Source organism: Nycticebus coucang, chromosome 1, assembly GCF_027406575.1.
Source record: "Nycticebus coucang isolate mNycCou1 chromosome 1, mNycCou1.pri, whole genome shotgun sequence".
NCBI lineage: Eukaryota > Metazoa > Chordata > Mammalia > Primates > Lorisidae > Nycticebus > Nycticebus coucang.
The window spans coordinates 128670831-128692939 of NC_069780.1; the positions used below are offsets into that span (position 1 = coordinate 128670831).

The 22109-nt window shown below is 40.6% G+C and overlaps 1 protein-coding gene across 1 annotated transcript in view; it reads right to left on the reverse strand.

Annotated features, from left to right (window-relative positions):
• Positions 1–12837, reverse strand: part of THBS4 (thrombospondin 4) — a 52293-nt gene extending 39456 nt beyond the window's left edge. The window contains exons 1-2 of the mRNA XM_053587646.1: positions 12497–12837; positions 8190–8393 (exon numbers count right to left, since the gene is read on the reverse strand). Coding sequence (XP_053443621.1) covers positions 8190–8393; positions 12497–12584 — 292 coding nt within the window. The 5' untranslated portion in view covers positions 12585–12837. The remainder of the gene's footprint in view (positions 1–8189; positions 8394–12496) is intronic.
• Between the last annotated feature and the right edge of the window lie 9272 nt (positions 12838–22109).

The window sequence follows — 22109 nt, forward strand, 5'->3', positions numbered from 1 at the left end:
AAAGAGGACATAAAACTATCACTTTTTGCTGATAATATGATCTTATATCTAGAAAACCCCAAAGACTTCACCAAGAAGACTTCTGGCATTGATCAATAAAATCAGCAGTTTCAGGTTACAAAAATCAATGTACAGGATCGCATTAATGTACACAGCTATGATTTAATAAAAAAAAGGAAAAAAAATCAATGTACACTAATCAGTAGCATGCCTATATACCAATGACAGTAAAGATAAGAATCAAATCAAAGAAACAATAACATTCACAATAGCTACAAAAAGAAATAAAACACCCAGGAATATACTTAACCAAGAGGTGAAAGATCTGTACAAAAGAACTACAAAATGCTGAGAACAGAAATCACAGATGACACAAACAAATGGAAAAACATATCATGCTCATGAATTGGTAGAATCAACATTATTAAAATGTCCATATTGTCCAAAGTTATTTTCAGATTCAATGTAATCCCTATCATACCAATGTCATATTTCACACATCTAGAAATAATAATGCTATGCTTCCTTTGGAACAAGAAAAGAGCCCAAATATCTAAAGCAATCTTAAGCAGAAAGAAAAAATCTGGAGGCTCAGACTTCAAATTATACTATTCAAGGCCATAGTAACTAAAACAGCATAGTACTGGCACAAAAATAGAGACATAAACCAACGGAACAGAACAGAGAACCCAAATATAAAACCTACAACCAAATGATCTTCAACAAAGCAGACAGCAGCATACACTGTGGAAAAGAAGCCGTATTCAATACCTGGTGCTGGGAAAATTGGATTGCCACATGCAAAAGAATGAAATAAGACCCCCATCTCTCACCACTTACAAAAATTCAAGATGGATAAAAGAGTCAAATGTAAGGCATGAAACAATAAAAATTCTAGAAATGTAGGAAAAACTCTTCTAGATGTCATTCCAGGCAAAGAATGAAGACTAAGACACCAAAGGCTATCACAGCAACAACGGAAAAGAATTAAATTAAAAAGCTTCTGCACAGCAAAGGAAATAAACCAACAATAAGAAAATAAGACAATGGAGCTAACAGACAACCTAAGGAATGGGAGAAAATATTCACAAACTATCCATTTGATAAAGGGCTAATATCTGGGATCTACAAAGAAATCACCAAGAAAAAACAACTCCATTAAAAAGTGGGCAAAAGACATGATATACACAAGGGAGATACACAAATAGCCAACAAACATATGAAAAAATGCTCAACCGCAATAATCATCAGAAAAATGCAAATTAAAACCACAATGAGATATCACCGTATCCCTGTTAGATTGGCTACTATGGAAAATGATATGGAGATTCCTCAAAGAACTAAAAATAGACCTACCATTCCATCCATACCATTTACTGGGTAAATAGCCAAAGGAAAAGAATCCATTTAACAAAGGGACACCTGTCTTTGAATGTTTACTGCAGCACAATTCACAATCACAAAGGTGTGGGGTGAACTAAGTGTCCAACAATTTACCAGGGTAAATTACCAGTGGATTAACGCATTAACTGCCAGGTGAGTTGTGTTTAACTTGTGCTAGTTTGAGCCTGGGACCTCATGAAGCATATATAGCTCACAGGTCTTTTGACCTATCGTGACCTAGTGTGGCAGTCAACATGTTAATAAAATGTGGTATATGCTATATACCACGGAGTACTACTCAGCCATAAAAAGAAATGAATTAATGTCTTTTGCACCAATTTGGATGGAAACAAGACCATTATCCTAAGTGAAGCATCTTGAGAATGTAAAAACAAACATTTTTTAAAAATCTGGAACTAATGGAAGGGTACATACAGGCACAGAGTGAAGTAAAAGTCTTTGGAAATCAAGAAAGGAGTAAAGGTACAACGAACACTAATAGCACTAATAGCCCTGACTTAAGCACTACAAAAGCTATCCATGCAGGAAAAACATTATTTGTGCATTCTTAATATTTTGAAATAGAAACATGAGTGACTTCATGACATTCTTTTCTGAAGTCAAGATACATTATGTACATAGCATCTTTTTGATCCATTAGCTTAGGAAATTTCACTTAAAAAAAGTCTGGCATGATTTATTCTTAGTAAACCCTTTTTGTCTTCACAAAATCCCAAATTTCTTTTCCAGGCAATCCTAAACTACATGAATAATCACATAGCCCTCTAGAGGTCTGTCCTAAATTTCACTAGCCTGTGGTTTTCACAATCCACTCTTCCCTTCTTTATAAAAATGGGAACATTGCCTGTTGCCAGTCTTTTAAGACTTTTCTGTTCTGTGATTTACTAAATGTCACCAGCAGTGGTTCCACTAACACTTTCTTGTCTGTCTCAATACATAATTCACGTGGAGCTGCATAATTGGTGTTTTCAGCTATCTTTTCCTCTAAAAGAAACGGTTAAACCCATTCCTGACAATCTGAAGAACGTTGCCCTTGGTGAGTAAACTAGAAACGAAAGAGTTGTGTATTTATGACTTACCTCAATCATCTCTGTTCATCTTGCCTTACCTGCTCCAGGCAGTGGGCTTATTCCTTCCTTATTCTGAACACAACTAAAAACAGCTTTTCATTCTTATGTGTGAATCACTAATCTTCACTCAATTAGCTTTCAGCTTTTCTATCCTAATTATTATGGTTTTGTGTCAAGTTTTAAAATTCCTTCCATCTTCTGCATATGACCACTTTAAAATTAAGCTCATTCCAGGGCATCTCATACGAATATTGTGAAAATTAAAAGGGAAAATGAGCATTGATCTTTTAACAGCCCTCATACATCATAAAGGCTCCATAAATATTATTAAGGTCTGATACCCCTCCCTTCCCCCACTCATTACTGCATCCATAATTCTAGTTTTTAAGCCCTTCATCTCCCAAGTTGTATTTCTGTGTAGCTTGCATGCTTCCGAACCACCACTCTGAACTATTTGACATCTTCCATTCTTAGGCTAAAAGAATTCTGACTGACTCTCTGGTCATTACAGCAAATTCTTGGGGTTCGTTTCCACAGCACCAAGTTATTCTTCTGTGACAATCAAATTGATACTAAAGAAACAGTTATTCTTATTTTTTTCTGAAACATAAAACCATCATCAAGATAAGCCAAGAGTTTACCAAACCATCATCTTTGAAAGATGGTTGCCTAAATAGTAGACATATCTTTATCTTTCTTATGCTATTTAAGAATCTGAAATTTTAACTGAACCTCATAGTATACGGAAAATTATTATATCTTACACAATTCAGTTACTGCATTCAACCTGTGAGGTAGCTTTTATCACCACTATATAGACAAAAAAAAAAAAAGAAAAGAAAAAAACTGTGGCTAAGGGAGATTCAGAGATGTATTCATGGTGGTGCCATTGCTAAGATTTTCAGCTGTGACTCTAACTCAGGATACTAACTGGAAAGTTGTCTCTCTGCCAGATTGCAGAAGACCATCAATCATATCGTCTATCCGGTCAAGTGGTTTCTGTAGATTGCTTATTTCTATCAAGACTATACTACCTATAATGCTAATAATCTGACAGGTCATTGCTACCAGAAATACTACCTATATTCTCTTATATCCTCATCCAAAAAGTCTTCAACATTTATTTTTAAAAAATCTGTTTTTGAACACCTACCATGTGTCATATAGTGTGAAATTCCAGAATTTTCACAATGGTTTATGTCTTCTTTAATGAACAAATCTACTCTTCTGAGCCTCCCTTTATTCTTTTCAATCTGTTCATGAGCCACTTTTGTGCACAAGGCACGCTGTGAGGGGATGCTGTCAACCTTTTGGGGAGAAGACCTAGAAGTAATTCAAGTGCAAGGTAAACTATAATTAGTGCCTTCTTTAAGAGGTACAAGGCCATAAAAAGAAAAATATCAGAAGGAGTCCTGAATGGGTCTTGAAAGTGTAGGATCTTGGTGTCTTCAGATGGTTCAGGACATGAACCAGGGACAGGAGAGGGCAGACACAAAAGGGTGGGGGAGGAGAGGCAGCTTGAGTGCAAGTGGGGAATGGCACTGCCGCCCCCCCAGCAGAAGCACAGGGTGCATGGAGGCTAGAACTAGGGAGAAACTGGAAAGGCTGGTTGGGGTCACACGGCGGAAGCCCCGAATGTCCAACTAAGGCATGTGCACCTTATTCACTTTGGAATGGAGCCACTATTAGTCTCTAAGGTTAAGTGTAACTTGATCCAAACTGTGTTTTGTGAATGGTAATGAAGCGGCCTTGTGTAAGATGCCTTTGAGAGGGTGACACTAGAAGCAGAGCTCGGTGGCAAACTTACTCTTTACAGATTTCATTAACAACACTTTAGAATGTTAAGGTGCTCATCGGGAACCCAGACAACCAAATCCTGCCCCTTGATACTCTTGTGCAGTATCTTCCTTCCTCCCCCAAATCATGGACTTTGATGGAGAGAAGGATGTGTTTTAGTTCCTACTCAGGTGTTTTAAGTCAGAAAAAATACAGTTAGACTCCATCTGACTATTTCACTGTTTCCTATGCAACTGAACAGGAAAGAGCAGCTGACCCATGGTCAATGATGTTTGCAGCTTACTATCCAGGAAAGTTTTCCCCACTCCATAAATTAAGTCAGGCCAGGACGGCTACCACTGACTATCTCACTGGGGAGTCACATCACATGCCACATTTATGCACCCAATGACTTTTTTTTTTTTTTTTTTTGAGACAGAGTCTTGCTCTGTCACCCAGAGTGCACTGGTGTCATCATAGCTCACTGCAACCTCAAACTCCTGGGCTCAGGCAGTTCTGCTCAGCATCCTGAGTAGCTAGGCATGGTGTCATAGGACTACAAGTGTATGACACATGCCCAGCTAATTTTTTTATTTTTTGTAAAGATGATCTCTCACTGTGTAGCTCAGACTGGTCTTGAATTCTTGGCCTGGAGAAATTCTCCTGCCTTGGCCTTCCCAGAGCTCTAGGACTTTAGTCATTGAACCACCACGCCTGACTCAATAATTTCTCTTTATTGGTTAGGTCATAACGGGCTTCTGCTCCTTCCTAGAGGTTTCACATTTCACCAGTGATGGTAAATCTTTGTACTTTTCCTATTGCTCAGTAAAACAACTCTGAATTCCATTCTTCAACTATCTAAGCTCTAATAATAGTATAAATTCCTCTTTGTTTTATGAAAATTTTCACTTCTGGATTCTTTCAGTACTCTTCCCCCTTCAATATTTTCTCTTTTTTTTTTAAGGGAAGGGGAGTCTCATTCTGTCATCAAGGCTGGAGTACAGCGCCATGATCGATCATAGCTCACTGTAGCCTCAAACACCTGGGCTCAAGTGATCCTCCTGCCTCAGCCTCCCATGTATGGGGAATACAAAGCACGTATGTGCCACCATACCCAGCTAATTTTTCTTTCTTTCTTTTTTTTTTTTTTTTAAGAGATGGGGTCTTGCTATGTAGCCCAGGCTGGCCTCCAACTCAAGTGATCCTCCTGCCTCAGCCTCCCTAGTTGTTAGGATTGCAGGTGTGAGCCACCACGCCCAGCAATTCTTCCCTTTCTCCAGTATTTTATAAGAACCATTTATTTTCCATTACAGGATGGAGGGCAAGGAGGTGTTATCTTTCAGCCCTTCATCTCAACCCTTTCATCTTCTCCCCTAAAAATTTTGATTAGCTGTTATTTACAGCTGACTCACATTACTGATAATTCTTCAGAGGAAATACACTCACAACCCCCTTACCTTTCACCTACCTGCCCACGTATCTAGGGTTATTTCTGCGCATATAGAGTGAACCAGAATAATCAGTTCAGGGGAAGCTGCTTCCTTGTGTTTCCCAGCAACACAGACTCCCCACAATGGGGTCACACATACTGGCCCATTTAGAAATAGAGCGTGAGATGCAGTGAGGGGGAAAAGCTAGGAGCAGAGATTTTCACTCTATATAGGACCTCTAGCCATTAAGCTGGATGAGCTAGAAGAAAAACATTTCTAATGCCCCTAAAATAGACAGTTTAGTGAGAAGCTGCTGCTCTACAGATGAATGGTGATTTTTACAGATCACAAACAGAGTAGCTGGGCTGTTGGAAGGTAAGCAGTTGCTTCAATAGATGTTAGGCAAAATGGGGCTGTTTGATTCAAGGCAGAGAGAGGGGCAAAATCACCTCTCATTAGGGCTAAAGATGGGGTGCAAGGGGGTAGGAATGGTTGAACCATCTTCTGCCCATGTCCCCAGACTTGCTGCACTATCTGAAACCTCCCCACAGCTCCTGAGAGGCCAAGAGTCACAGACAGAGAAAGCCGACTTGGGAGCAGGGTGGGAGAAGGGAAGGAGGATGTTGGAATTGGACATAAAAGAAAGAGCGAAAGTTCCATTCTTTTTCTTTTTAACTCTATAGTCCTATGAAAGCTAAGAATTAGACATTTCTTTCAGCTCATAATAACTGTAGATTTAAGTGTTTAATAACAAGTAGAATTTAAGAGAGAGTGAAGCATTAGGAAGTGTCTACTTTGAAAAGCAAACTGGAATAAATATAAAATCTAGCCAGAAGGACCAGTCCTATTTTATTAAATGCATGAGGCAGCACAAACAGGCATCTGTCACATTCCTCAGTAAACAGGAACAGGTTTTGTCCCCACAGCCTGGGTGGAGGGGAAAGCAATGAAAAATAGTGACCATTTTCTTTGGGAGTCATTACTTAGTGCTAGTAACTCACTGTGATGGCAAAACAGATGACTACGCAGGGATCAAATAGGTCTGTGTAAACTGGCACAAAACAGGTAGAAAAGAGAGCTGTTCATTCTGTTCTACTGGTTGAGGTATATTCTCTTAGGTGTTCAAGGCCAGGAAGGTGCTTGCAGAGCTAGGTCAGCTAAGCCACAGGCTTCCAAGAGAACATGAGAATGGGCGTGGAGGGGGGCTGTTATGGGCTAAATGTTTATATCCTCCCCATTCATATATTAAAGTCCTAATCTCCAAAATGATGGTATTTGGAGCTGGGCCTTTGGGAAATAATTCCGTTTAGGTTAAGTCTTGAGGGTGGGACCTCTGGTAATAGTGTCTTTATAAGAAGAGGCATGAGTAATAGGTTGCAGCAAATCTGTTGGGAAAACACAGTTTAAATTCAAAACTGCATCTACTTTGCACATTTAGTATTATATGCAAGGGCTGTTTATTGAGTGGAAATATGCCAAAAAGCCTTTGCAATTCTCCATCTGCCAGAATGAAAGAATGAGGTGCTGGCCTTTAAAGCTTTGTAACAAAGACCTAAAATTGGAAAATAAAATATTAAAAAATTGAAAAAAAGAAAAGAAGAAGAGACACAAGCGAGCTCTCTCACTCTCTCCACCATGTGAGGACAAAATGAAAAGATGGTCATCTGCAGCCAGCCAGTGGGCCCTTACTGGGAGCTGAATATGTTGGTGCCACGGTCTGGACATGGTTGGTGTGTCCCCAAACCTCATGATGAAATATGGCCCCCGTGTGGTGGTGTTGGGAGGTGGGGCCTAGATGGAGGGCCGTGCAGGCAGATCTCTTATGACCACCTGGTGCTGTTCTCTCAGTAGAGAGTGAGTTCTTACTCTCAGGGAATAGATTAGTGCCTGAGAGAGGGGTGACCCTCAGGTTTTCCCTGCTTCTCATGCGTCCACTTGCCCTCTAACCTCTGGCATGTTTTGGCTCCACACAAATGTCCTCACCAGAAGCCAGGGCCATGTCCTTGAACTTCTCTGCCTCTGCCCACAGAACTGAGCTGAATAAACCTTTTTTATTTATAAATTATCTAGTCTCAGGTATTCCGTGATAGGAGCACAAAATGGACTAAGACAACTGGCACCTTGATTTGAGACTTACCAGCCTTCATAACTGTGAGAAATAAATGTCTATTTTGTTATAACAGCCTGAGCTAAGACAATGGCCTAATTGTCCTGGGCCCTGTCTCTTCCAGAATTGGATTCAGAATAATGTGAGAATGGGACTGTGTCAAAAGGCATCTTGGCCACAAGCAATTCTTTATTTATTCTCCCAATATTGCCTCTTCCCTTCCCCTCCCCACCTTCCTATTTAGGTAATTGTGAAATAGGAAGAATTTGGTACTAAAAACCGAAATGAACACTGAGTAAGAATGAGATTATACAAGGGAACCATTTTAAGGAATGTAGACTCCCAAATTCTGGAATAGAAAAAGAGGACTTTTAAGAAAATGACTTCCACAAACTTTCTTACCTTTGTTTAAGCGTCCCATCACAGTAAATTCAAAATATTTGCTGTTGTCAGTTGAAGAGTAAAGGCCGAAGATAGTAGCTGAGCTTTTGGTCAGCAGCTTGAAGGTAGAGATCACATAGAGATCACTCAGGGTGGGATCTGTTAGGAATGGCTGCAGAATACCTGGGTTCAGCCTCTGACTGGAGGACTGGAGAAGGTCAAACACTGGAGAGAAGTGGGAAAGCAAGGAAGTCAGTGAAAGTTCCAACTTTGGGGAAAACATGTTTTTTTTTGGGGGGGGTAAGCAATTTGATGATAAACTATGAAGTAATGTAACTAATCTTGTAATCCTTTTTCCACATTGCCAAGCTCCCCAGTTCTTCCCTGTCACTTTAATAGTGGCTGGACATTTGAACTATAAGAAATATAGCACCGTATTCATCACTGGGTATAGCCCTCAAGAGAAGACTCGATTTGCAAACACTAAATTGGATTTGGCTGAACAAGTGGCTCTGAAAATGCCCCCTAGGAAAAGCACTAACGGCTTAAAGTACAAGGGAGACTGGTGAGGCATCTAAGCCATTGTTTTTCTCATGTCCCCAAGCAGTAAATTTCTGTCATTGGGTCCCTTATGAACCTCCAGGATCAGAGCCAATTGTATTTTCCTGGTCAGTGACAAATGACAGGGAATGCAACAGAAATCACAGATGTGGTGGTAGGGGTGCCACCAGCAAAATGATTTGCTAGATTTGTGAAACTGAAGCGTGCCCTCTGCGCCTTTACAATTCTCCAATATGTCTCTGTTAAAAAAAAAAATCCCAATGTGGAAACAAAACAAAACAAAATAATGTAGTTTCTATTTCTTGACTGTATCTTGAATGATAGAGTTGGTCTACAAAAATTAGAATTTATATTTGTATAAAGTTGCTTTTTATCAAGCAAGCAGCACTTTCTCTCAAAAACTTTGTAATACTTATAAAAGTTATGAGAGAGTATGTTCAGAGTGATTTAAAAGGCAAAGGCCAAGTTTGGGTAATACTCACTAGAAGTTACCTAGTATTCTATTATTTAGTATTTCTAATTGTTCAAATGCTATTTGAACAATTCCATATCCCGTAGGAACTTCAGGACCTAGAGCTCTCTGTTGGATTCAATAATGTGGTTATTAATTTATAAAGAGTTCTTACAAATCAATACAATGCTAAGTATCCTAATAGAAAAATGGGTAAGGAACATGAAAAAGCGATTTATAGAAAAGGAATTACAAATGACCATTAAGTATATAAATAAATGTTAATGTTTTTACCTAATGATGAAGGTATTGCTAACTTAAACACCAAGATATTATTTTCCCCATAAAATTGGAAAACTAATAAAAACAATAATATTGAACTGCTGCTGAGGTTTCAGGGAAATGGGTACTCTTACATACTACCAGGTAAGACTTAAATTAGTATGAACATTTTCAAGACAGTTTAAATAACAGTATCAAAAGCCCTAAAAACTTGCATACTCTTTGATTAAGCAATCCTATTTCTAGGAATTTATCCTAAAGAAATAATGGATAATGTAAATGATTTAAGCTTAAGAATATTCACCACCAGTGGTAATTCTAGAATATCTCTTTAGGAAAGAATTAGGTAAAACTCTTAATTGGAAGAGGTGTAAACCTAAATCTCTGCTGGCATACTACTATGCCATGACAACATAAACTGTCCATAGCAAAGACAGAAGTGCTCTGCAGAGATCAAGTGGACAGTTCAAGCCAGCCCAACCCATCCTGTGGCACCACACTTGTTCAATAAATTATCATTTATAATATTAATTGTAAATTGGAAACTATTGTTCTATATTATAGCCTTGGCTAAATACATTTTGATCCTTCTAAAAAGCAGAATATTACCTATTTAAATATGCAGCTAAATATTTACAAGTATGGAAAGATATTCATACTATATTAAGCAAGAAAAAGATTATAAAACTATACGTATCACATAATCCCATTTGAAATGTATATTTGCATAGAAAAATATTTGAAAGAAAGGACAATACAATATGTTGGCATTAATAGAAGCTATCTCTGGGTTGCATAAGTTTTTCATTTCCTCTTTTATTTATATTTTATTTTTGCTTATCTAATTTCTATTTTTTCCTGCACTGAACAGGTATTGCTTCTGTAATAAGAAAAACATGAATTAAATTGCTACAACAGGCAAAAACCTAGTTACTCAAGAATGTCTACTATTTTTAAAAGACAGTTTGTCTTCAAACAGGATCTCTGATTTTTTTCACATATACCAGAGGACCTTACACAATAATAAATTTAATACTAGACGTGTTAGAAAGCAGAACACCTATCCTGTTCCCTCTGGAGTCCATATCCCCAAACCACGAAGACTGTTCCCTACTGCATTTTAAAAGGGAAATCAGATTTTTTAACTTTCAGAGAATTGGAAACTTTTCATTTCCACCAACGAGGACAAATGGAAATATGGCAGTATATTTAAAAGTTCAATTCAGGACAAGACATATTCAGAAAAGGCATGTGTGTTTGAGAACTGCTTTCAAAACTAAACTCTGCTCACTCTTGATTCTTGCTTTGACTACCATCAGGGCTAGAATTTAACTTCAACTAACTTGCTGTATTTCAATCTATGGTTCGTCTGATCCATTTACTTTTCTCTCAAGAGGCAGAGCTGGGATTAGTTAGTAATGAATACAGAGAGGGTTTTGAAAAGGAAACGAGACACTACCATTTTCTATTAACGTTATTATGTTTCTTAAAAGTGCCAGGATTTAAGCACAACCCTCCAGTTTTAGAGGTGAAATTACCGCTACCAATGAGCCTGGCTACCATGGTATATAAATTAAATACAAACTAATTTAAGACTAGCAATGCAGCTCAGAAGGAAAAGGAGATAGCAAATTATCTGCTGAACTGACAATTGCAGACTCAATAAAAAGAAAACATCAGAAACTTGACTCAATCAGATCATCTACAGCCACTAAGTTAATCAGATAATTTAGGTTGTGCAGCTTGAGTTCAAGTCTCCATAAAATGGTCAGGTCTGTCTAAGAGGAAGCAGAATCCATACCTCAGGGACACTATGAGGCTGTGTGTTCAAATGTCAAGAATTTATACTACATATAGCACAGCATAGTATACCCATAAATTCAAACCTGCCAAATAATATCAGCAGTAAGAAAACTTTTGAATTGCGTTAAAAAGCTTCCTTTCTTACCTTCCAAGAAGCACAGGGCTCCATGCCCATTAAAGACTACATAGTTCAAAATATTTCTAACTAAAAATTAGTAGTACAGTGCTCTCTGAAACCACAATTCTGGCTGCCTGGTCCAGAATCAAAATGAGTTATTTCGTGAAATGCAGTTTAAATGGGTGATTTGATTACTGCCGTGGGCAGAGGGGATTTGAGAACGCCCTCACTAGCATTCTTTGATCTAGCATCCTAAGGAATAGCAATTTTTACTTTAAGTTGAGTGTCTCTTCCAGTTTTATTTCCTTAGTCAGTAATAAATCAACCAAGTCACCGAGTTAAAACAGATGAACAAATGAAGGTCAGCACTGACCAGTCAGGGCCAGATAGAGCCCCAAGGTTTTCTTTCTTTCTTTCTTTCTTTTTTTTTTTTTGCTTAAATTATTTCTTCCTTTTAGTCTCAAAAAAAAAAAAATCTGTTTAACTTTAAGTGCTTTCTGTCAGTGGCTATTTTCATCCCATCTCACAACTGGGGTTTTAAGATTATCTAGGTATCTTTCCCACATTATGATTTTTATATAAAAAGACCGATTTCTCAGTTCTTATTTATCTCAGGAATCTAGAGATCAAGCCAATTTCTGACAAAAGCTTTTGCTTTTAGGGGTCTAAGCAAAGTCAGAGCAGAGGAAGGGGAGTGGCGGGGCAGACAGGGTATGGCTGCGCCCTCCTCGGGCGAACATCGCCCCTGCGTGGAAGGGCTGAGCCGACAAGGCTCAAAACCGCGGGGGTCAGCACCTGATTTCACCGTACACCAGACACCACAAGTTGGAGGTCCAGGGTTGCATAACAAGTTTTCAGAGCCCCACGGCTCTGCATAGACTGAAAACAATTTGCATCCCCCCAAACTACTGTTTAAGAGAGCTGGTCTCTTCATTGGATAAACGAATTTGAGGAAAATTCTCGACTATAAACATCGCTTTCAATCACAGTATACTGTGAGTCGGCCCCAGAGGAACAGACAGGGGGCCCGGGCGAGGTCCCCAGAGCTCTGGGCCGAGCAGCACGCGCAGAGCTGGCCCCCGCGGTCCCCGGCGCCCGGCCGGAGCCACTTACCCTGGGGGGTGGCCTGGGCGCCGGCCCCCAGCCACGGCTGCAGGGCCAGGTGTAGCAGGAGCAAGGCGGCTCCGCGCGGGGCCAGCATCTCGGCTCTACCTGCTCCCCGAGGGGCCGGCGGGTGACGGCGGCGTCGGCCCTGCCTCGGTGTCCCGGGGCAGCGCGCTGCGCCTCGGTCGGGCGCGGGTGGCGGCGCAGGTGGCGGGCGCGCGGCGTCCGAGCTGCCGTCGGGGGGGCGCTGGCGTGCCGGCCGGGCGCGGGCAGGATCAGCGGGCGGCTGGCGGCTGAGCTCCGCGGCTGCGGCTCGGCTCTTTATGGTCCGCCCGGCCGGGGGTGGGGCGGGGGAGGACGGAGGCCGCGGCGGCCCCCTTGGCTGGGGTCCCTTTTGCGGGGAAGAGCGAGGACGTCTGCGGCCGGGAGCGTGGTCCGCGGTGAGAAGGACTGGGGGTGTGGGGACGGAGGGAGCCTGGACGCAGCAGGGCCGGGGTGGGCGTGGACCCTGCTCCGACCCGCGCGAGGGGTTGGAAGGGTGGGAAGGCGGAGGCCGCGCCGTAGAGGCTGGGGAGCTGGGCGGGCGCGCACTCGGAGGACGGGGACAGACGTGGAGCCAGGGGACCAGAGGGAGGAAGGCAGCGGGGCTGACCTGCCGGCTCTCGGTACCTTCAGCTCCTCGCTCCTTCCTCTTTTTTCTAAAAAGATAGAGCATCGAGTGGCTTTTATTGCCCACCTTGGGTTCCCTTTCTGGACGAATCCTCTCCGGGAAGGTTCTGCCTCCTTAAGTGGTTCGGAGAGCAACTGATTTACTTTTTCAAGCTTTTATTGAAATGTTGAATTTTTTTTTTCTAGCCAGTTTTTGATACATGAACGTGAACGTTGGAAAGTTTTTGTGTTTTTAATGGAAATAAAACACACTTAAAGGAGTGCATCCAAACAGAGCCATGGTAGGTTGGTGGGTGTGTGGCTTTATGGGAGTTTCCTCTCAGTCCAGGTTCCGGATGCCCCGCCTGCCCACCTCTGTTCCACTCTCTCAAAAGATTCGGTGGGATAGTCTAAAGACATTTGTGGGGGTGGAACTTGAAAGAGACGAAAGGAACGTAAGTAATTAGTCTTCCACGTGGGCAAAGCTCCTAAGAATAAGGACTAACGGGAAGAAAATGTATTTGATAAACAACAGAGGCGAAACTTACCCTCTGCAATGATTTCAGCTGATGGAGAGGATACAGCTATACCTTGCTCTCCATCTCTCTCCCGCCTCAAAGAGTTCCATTTCAAAGTTTAAGAAGCTACCTGTCACCACTGGGAGACTCATGCACCATCTTATTCTCAGACTGCCCTTTGAATCACCTGCCTGCAATTAGGATTTAGTGTAGAGCTAAGGACCTGAAGATTTATGAGCTGTCTTCAGCGCTCTCTTCTATTTGAGGTCGAACATTGCTCCTTTAATGCTACCATTGAACTGAAGCCACTGTGGGGAATGGGGCACTGTGTATCTATGAGAAGCACCAAAGAAATAAGAAGGGGGTATCACAGGTTTCTACCACTGTGACTGTAAACTAATGAGATGGACCAGACTTGGGAATTTCAAGTCCCCAAACTGTGTTCCCAGGAGTAGCCGAGGATGCAGAGGGATCCAGGACCCCAACCTGTTCAAGCAGAACAGCCTGGCTTTTACATGCTTTGTACAGTGGACTTAGGAGCATTTTTTTTTTTTTTAGGTGAAGAGAGCATTTGGATGCTCACAATTTTGAAAGTCATTATTCCGTGGCACTCAGATGATTGGGTACATCAGAATCTCCTGGGAACCTGAAATAAAAAAGACACAAATTAGTTGTCTACAGGGAACAAATGAAACCAAATATCAAAAGGAACTATTTGCACAGTATATTGCACCATAACCTATTCTGACACATAAAATAGGACTCCACCCTACCAATTTCCAAATATGGTGCCTAGAATTTGATAGTGAACACATTGCTGAATTGACTTTCCTTCTCTTAATACTGTAAAATAATTCATTCATAGGTGCCATAGGCTGCAAAAATGGTCCTAACTCCTTACTCTTTTGTATATGCGTCTTTAACCTTCCCATGGCTTGACCATGTAGCTTGCTTGGCCGATAGGATTTTAGCAAAAGTGCTACAAGCAGAGGCTCAAAAAGTGCTGTGTGACTGGGCTTGCTTACTCTTGCACTCTCCCTTTGCCATGTAGCACACCTGTGCTTGCCTGTTGACAAAGGCCTGGAGCAGGGCGCAGTCGCCTAGGCAAAGCCAGCCAAGATCAGCTGACAGCTGACTCAGGTAAGTAAGTTCATGAAAGATCAGCAGAGCTGTCTAGTTGACGCCAAATGAGTAAGCAACAAACATTTATTTTTGTATACCATTGAACTTTGGGAATGTTTCTTATGTAACGCCATCAGCGCAATAGATAACTGATCTACTAAATTTCCTGCCTTTCCTAATTGTTGTATGAAGTCTATCTCCATTTTTGATGTTTGACTGCTGACAGCTTTCAAGCTCCACCACTGCCCTTCCTCTCAGCCGCACATTGGGCAAACTTACATGAAAGCCCAGGTGTTCTTTCCTTTGGTGCTTGCAGGAAATCCCAGTGATACACAGGAACCCTCCTCACTACAGTCCCACCTCTAACCCCCATAAAGATCCCGGAACCATCCACCTTTCCCTGCTCTCCCAAGCTACAGGGTGGCCATAAAGTTCCCTGGGAGAAATCACTTATATTATGCACTGCTATTTGCACAGCTTAGTAGAAGTTTTATACATATTTTAAAATTGATAAAGGCATAAAATTATCACTAGTTCTGTCAGGTTTTCACTTGAATCCTTGAAGGAAATAGAAATGGAATATACTTACTAGCATTAAAAGATGGATTACATTCTCCTGTGTGATGAAATTTACACCATTTGGAAATATATGTTAATACTTTGTACTCCTATTTAGTTTGTTGTTAATAACAAAGGAGGATGCTTAAGTGACAGGAACATAGCTCTTCTAATAATGACTTAGCACAAGTAAGGATGAAGTAAATGAACCGGAGCCTTTTTACTGGTGTGCAATTCAAAGTAGGGAACATTTTTTTTTTTTTTAATTTAGAAGATGTTTTGCTTTAGCAATTAGGCACTGAAAATTTGTGAAGCAAGAAGAGTGTGAAATCACTCATTTTCAGTCTCACTAAGGGTCTCAGTAGACTGTATAAAAAATCTCATTAATTTCTTTAATATACTTCACTAAATAACGTGTAAAACGCCTTAGAAAAATATCAATAAATGCAATTATGAGGACTTTGCTGCAATTAATAACTATTAATAACTGTGTATACTAATCTTGGAGTCTAGAGAGAGTTTTGACAACTAGAATCTCTTAAAGTAATTGCTCACCTTCTGGTTCCAAAAAACAAAACAAAACAAACAAAACATGGTGGTTCCTACAATGGCCAATGAAAATAATGATTATTGTGCCAGGAAAATCCCAAACTTAGTGCCAGATGTCAAAATGTATTTGCTAAGAAAATATGATGCAGAGTGCAATGAAATGATATGACATAAAACAAACTTGCAAAATACACTAAAATTACATCAATTTGGATGTAAAGGGTTCAGAGTTTGGGCTAGTTTGATTTGATGTGGGCTGAGGTTCTTCTACAGAGAAAAAAAGGTTTGTAAGCAGATGGAGAGTATTATTTGCATTCCTGGGGGCATGTTTAACCTAACTAAAAGAACGAATACATGATTTTAGTAGTTAGCTTTCAACAGGAAAATTGGTGCTGTTAATTACAAATGGCCTCTAACTAGTGTGGAAAGGACTAGATAACTATTGTTCTTTCCAAATCTGAATTCTAAAATTATGTAGTTTTTGCTATCTAGTCACTGAAAAAAGTGTTGTGTTAGAATATTTCCCCTATCAGACACCAAATCTCAATTGGATTTTCTTCACATTAATGTAATCAGTTAGGCAACATATAATTTTTATGTCCATTCATGAATTTGCTCAATAAATATTTACTGGCAGTCCTCTAGAATGTGCCTTGCACTGTGTTAGGTGAGAGGCAGGTACAAATGGAGGAAGCACAGTTCCTGCCCTCCAACTCATCATCTACTCAGATAAATAGATGATATAAACAGTATGGTAAGGTCTACAGTGGAGATGTGTCCTAAGAAATAAGAAAGCAACTTGTAGCTAGAGTGAGTTAGAAAAGGCTTCCTAGAAGAACCGGCTTTTCATTTGGGTCATGAAGGATGAGGAGCCATTCTCCAGATGGTAAAGTAAGGGAAGAGCCTTGCAAGTAGAGGGAATGCATGTTAGATGCAAGACCATGGAGAGAAATGCCAAGATGTCTGGAGTTCTGACCTGGGCAACTTGATGGACTGTGTTGTCATTCACTGAGATGAAAGGTGTAGGCAGTGATCTGGCTTAGCAGTGCTGAGTTTAAGGACTCTTGAAGACATCCAAAGGGAACTGTCCATTAAGTATTAGTTATTATACATGGGCCTGTAACTCAGGAGGGAAGTTTACAGGTGTGGGCATCTTTAATTTATAGGTAGTAAAGAAAGCTGTCAGTATAGATGAATAAAATGAGAAAACAAGAGGTCCCAGAGGGACACTGGGGACTGCCAGCATTAAGAGACCAGTAGAAGGAGGAGCCAGCAATAAAGACTGAAGCATATAAAAGAAAATCTGGAAGGTATGATGTCAGGGAGGCATGGGGAATAGTAACAAATACTGTGGAGAGGTCAGACCAGATAAGGTCTGAAAACCGTGGGTGGCTTTATCCACATGGAAATCACTGGAGACTGCGTTGAAAGCATTTTGATGGAGCAGTGTGGGTGAAAGAAAAGCAGGGTATTGCCATGTGAGGAGTGAGGACAATGGAATAGGACGCGGAGATAATAAGGGTAGATAACTTTTAAGAAGCTTGCCTGTGAAGCAGGAAGTGGATATAGGGAAGTTAACTGTGGGGAGATAATACAAATGTATTTTGATTTAGGTGGAATAGAGCAGCCAGGGAGAGAGTACTGTGACTTTCCTTAATCAAGGGACACTAAAAGTATAACTATCAGTGGTCTAGGATATTAGATATCTTACGTTTTCTTATAATGGTGTTTCATTTTATATGTCATCTCACCCTGAACAATGTAAGCTTCATAAGAATGCTGTCTGTGGGACAGATGGTAGCAGACTTCCCATCCTGGGTATTTATCATGTCCTATAATATGAAGTCCAGAGGGAGAGAGTTATAGGGGTGCTTCATTGAATTAACAATGTTATGCCTCTGGATCCACTCTTGGCCATTCCTCATGGTTGCAAAATGGCTGCTGCAGCTCCAAATATTATATCTTTCCATGATATCATCCAAAAAACAGGACACAAGGAAAAGCTGGAGTCTCTGCTCTTGTATCACCCTTGCTTTGTTTCCAGTGAGGAAAATCTTTCCCAGAAGCACCCCAATAGACTTTTCTTCAGGTCTTATTATCCAGGAATGGGTAATGTCTTATCTGCTAGGAAGGGTGGGAATGTGATGATCTGGTGTTTACAGCTTCTACAATGAGAAGTCGACTCTGTGGGAACAAAGAGGGAGAAGAGAATGGATTTACTGACCATGTAACATGGGCAGCCACAGGCTCTGTGTCTTCCACTTCATGAGTGCCCTTTGCAGTGGGCACTAATTTTTTAGAATTTCAAGATATTAAGGGGGTACAGATATTTTTGATATATGGCTTGAGTCAGGGCTATAAATATACCCATCAAGCAGATAACATTTATTGTATACATTGGGTGGGTTTTGTCCTTCTCCTATTTCTCCCCACTTCTTGCTTGAATTCCAATGACTTTTACTTTCCTCTGTCTATCTGTGTGCCCATTGGTTAGTTCCAATTTATTACAGAGTATATCTGGTGTTTGTTTTTCCATTCTTCCCTTGGGAAGTAGTCTCCAGTTCCTTCTAAACTGCTGCAAAAGTCATTGTTAAATTCATCCTTTTTTAGGGCTGAATGGTACTCCATGGTACACATGTACCACATTTTGTTAATCCACTTATGAATTGATGGGCACTTGGGTTGATTCCACATCTTTGTGATTGTGAATTGTGCTGCAGTAAATTTTAGAGTGCAGGTGTGGGGGCAGGGGAAGGAGCAAGATGGTAGCCGAGTAACAGCTTCCTTGCAACTGGGCATGGTGAGACTGGGGAGAGGACTTCAGGCATCTCTGGCTGGTGGGATCTGCCCAGAAACATCCTTTGGGGAAACAGGGCATCAGCGAGAAACTTCTGGACCCCATGAGGAGGATAAAAGCAATGGAGAACTGGCAAGTGGTTTTGTGTGTTTGTTGGGTCTAATCCTACCAGCAGCTGTAAGTACAGCAGCAGTGAGATTGCAAACTGGAAAGGCCTTACCTTGAGCTGTTTTGCTTTTTTTTTAGACTTGGCACTCAGTTGAACTACCTTGGGAGAACTTGGGCAAGAGTGCAGAAGACTTTAAGCATTGCCTAGGGCCCAGACTGAGCCACTGAGCTGGACAGAGCTAATAATGTTTGGCTATGGGTTTTGCGGAGCCATTGTGGGAGAACTACCTCAACAAGCTCCTCCCTCAGGGTCCCAGAGCAAGGATGGGGCAGGAGACCTTGGATGAGTAATCTAGTGACTGAGCAGCCTAAAGGCAGGGACTGAGACACCTTACAGCCTTGGCCTTTAGGGGCATAGAGTGAGACCATTTTTGGCACACTGGGCAAATGGACAGCCACTTCAGGAGTGATCCAAGCGACAAGTGCTTTCCTGGGAAAGCTTCTTCTTAGCCAAGGTTAGCAGTTTAAAGTGACTTTTACACCAGCTGAGGAGAGATTTAGGCTCTCCACCCTGTGGGGTTTGAGAAATCAGCAGAGGTCTCCAGTCTCCATCTTGTATAGCCTTATCAGCATTGTGATTAACATCTCATACCCCAGAAGATCACCTATTGCCCAGACAATATTTAGCAAGATATATATACCACTTTGTTTTTGTTTTAATTTCAACATTTTCCCTATAGATTTTCCTTTTTCTTTCTTTCTTTTCTTTCTTCATTTTTCTAGTTTAAATATAATTTTCCATTGTTGAATTCTTTAACAATTAGAACTTCATTTTTGCTAGTGTTTCTACCCCTGTTATTTAGTTTTCCTCCCAATTTTATCCCGTAACATTTTCTGTTTGTTTGTTTTGGTTTGATTTATAGCATTTTTATCTTTTCTCTCTACTTTGTGGAGGTGGGGCACTGTGTCTGAACAGGCTAGCAAAGAGCTGCTGTCCTCAAGGGAACCACCCACCTGGCACTCCCCCCCACCAGAGGTTGGGGTTTTTTAAGGTTGGGTTAAAGTACCCTACTGTACAACTATATTGCTCCTGTCTCCCTATTTCTGTGCCTCTCTTCTTTTTGTCATTATTCCCTTTTATTCACTCCTTCTCCTTTCTCTCTCTCTCTTTTGCTTCTTTTTTCCCTTCTTGCTCTTCAATCTTCTCATCCTTCTGGTCCTGTGCTAAGAGGACTCATCAAAACTCTAGTCCAGAAGCATGGTAACTTAAAGAGCAAGAAAAAGTGAAAGGAAAGTTAGGGCAAGGAAACAGGTAAAAGAAATCACTCATGAGGAAGAATCAGCAAAAAAAAAAAAAAAAAAAAAATCCTAGCAACATGAAAAACCAGTCCAGAGCACCCCCACCCCCAAAAGGACTGTGAACTAGCTACTGCAGAGGATTCCACCTATAAAGAAATGTTAGAAATGACAGAAAGGGAATTTAGAATACACATGATGAAAACAATGATGGAAATGATGGAAACAATGAAGGAAACTGTTGATAAAGTAGAAAATAACTAAAAGGCTGCAAACTAGTACAACCTTTCTGGAAGGAAGTATGGAGAAACCTCAAAGCACTCAACCTAGACCTCCCATTCGATCCTGCAATCCCATTACTGGGCATCTACCCAGAAGGAAAAAAATCCTTTTATCATAAAGACACTTGTACTAGACTGTTTATTGCAGCTCAATTTACCATTGCCAAAATGTGGAAACAGCCTAAATGCCCACCAACCCAGGAATGGATTAACAAGCTGTGGTATATGTATACCATGGAATACTATTCAGCCATTAAAAAAAATGGAGACTTTACATCCTTCGTATTAACCTGGATGGAAGTGGAAGACATTATTCTTAGTAAAGCATCACAAAAATGGAGAAGCATGAATCCTATGTACTCAATCTTGATATGAGGACAATTAATGACAATTAAGGTTATGGGGGGGGAAGCAGAAAGAGGGATGGAGGGAGGAGGGTGGGGCCTTAGTGTGTGTCACATTTTATGGGGGCAAGACATGATTGCAAGAGGGACTTTACCTAACAATTGCAATCAGTGTAACTGGCTTATTGTACCCTCAATGAATCCCCAACAATAAAAAAAAAAAAAAAAAGAAAATAACTAAAAGGAAATCCAAAAATAAATAAGAGATGAATGATATGAAGAATATAGAAAGGATATAGCAGAGCTGAAGGAACTGAAGCAGTCAATTAGGAAACTTAAAGATGCAATAGAAAGTATCAACAACAGATTAGACTATGCAGAAGAAAGAGGTAGAGGACAAAGCTCTTGAGATAATTCAGATAGTTAAAGAGGCAAAAAAGAAGAGAGAGAAACCAGAATGTTCATGGACAGAATTATGGGACTTTATGAAGTGTTCAAACATGCAAGTGACAGGTATCCCAGAAGGCAAAGAAGAATGTCCCAGGGGAATGGAAGCCATACTAGAGAATATTATAAATGAAAATTTCCCAAATATCACCAAAGATTCTGACACACTCCTTTCAGAGGGATATTGGACCCCAGGTCGCCTCAACTCTAACCAAGCTTCTCCAAGACACATTGTGATGAACCTGTTCAAAGTCAAGACAAAAGAAAAGATTCTTCAAGCTGCCGGGAGTAAGCACCAGTTGACCTACAGGGGCAAATCCATCAGGGTGACTGCAGACTTCTCTAATGAAACTTTTCAAGCAAGAAGACAATGGTCATCTACCTTTAATCTACTTAAACAGAATAATTTCAACCCAGAATTCTATATCCTGCTAAGCTAAGCTTTAAAATTGACAGAGAAATCAAATCATTTACTGATATACAAACATTGAGGAAATTTGCCACAAGACCAGCTCTACAGGAAATACTTCAACCTGTTCTACACACTGACCATCACAATGGATCAATAGCAAAGTAAGAACTCAGTAATTAAAGGACAGAACCTTACTTCCACACTGATGCAAAAGATAAAACTAAGCAATGGAGTCTCACAAAGTAAGATGAATAGAACACTACCGTACTTATCAATTATCTCAATAAATGTTAATGGCTTGAATTCCCCACTGAAGAGGCATAGATTGGCTGACTGGATTAAAAAACACAAGCCATCCATTTGCTATCTGCAGGAAACACACCTAGCTTCAAAAGATAAATTAAAATTCCAAATTAAGGGTTGGAAGACAATTTTTTCAGGCAAATGGAATTCAGAAGAAAAGAGGAGTTGCAATCTTATTTTCAGATACATGTGGATTTAAAGCAACTAAAGTCAAAAAAGACAAAGATGGTCACTTTACA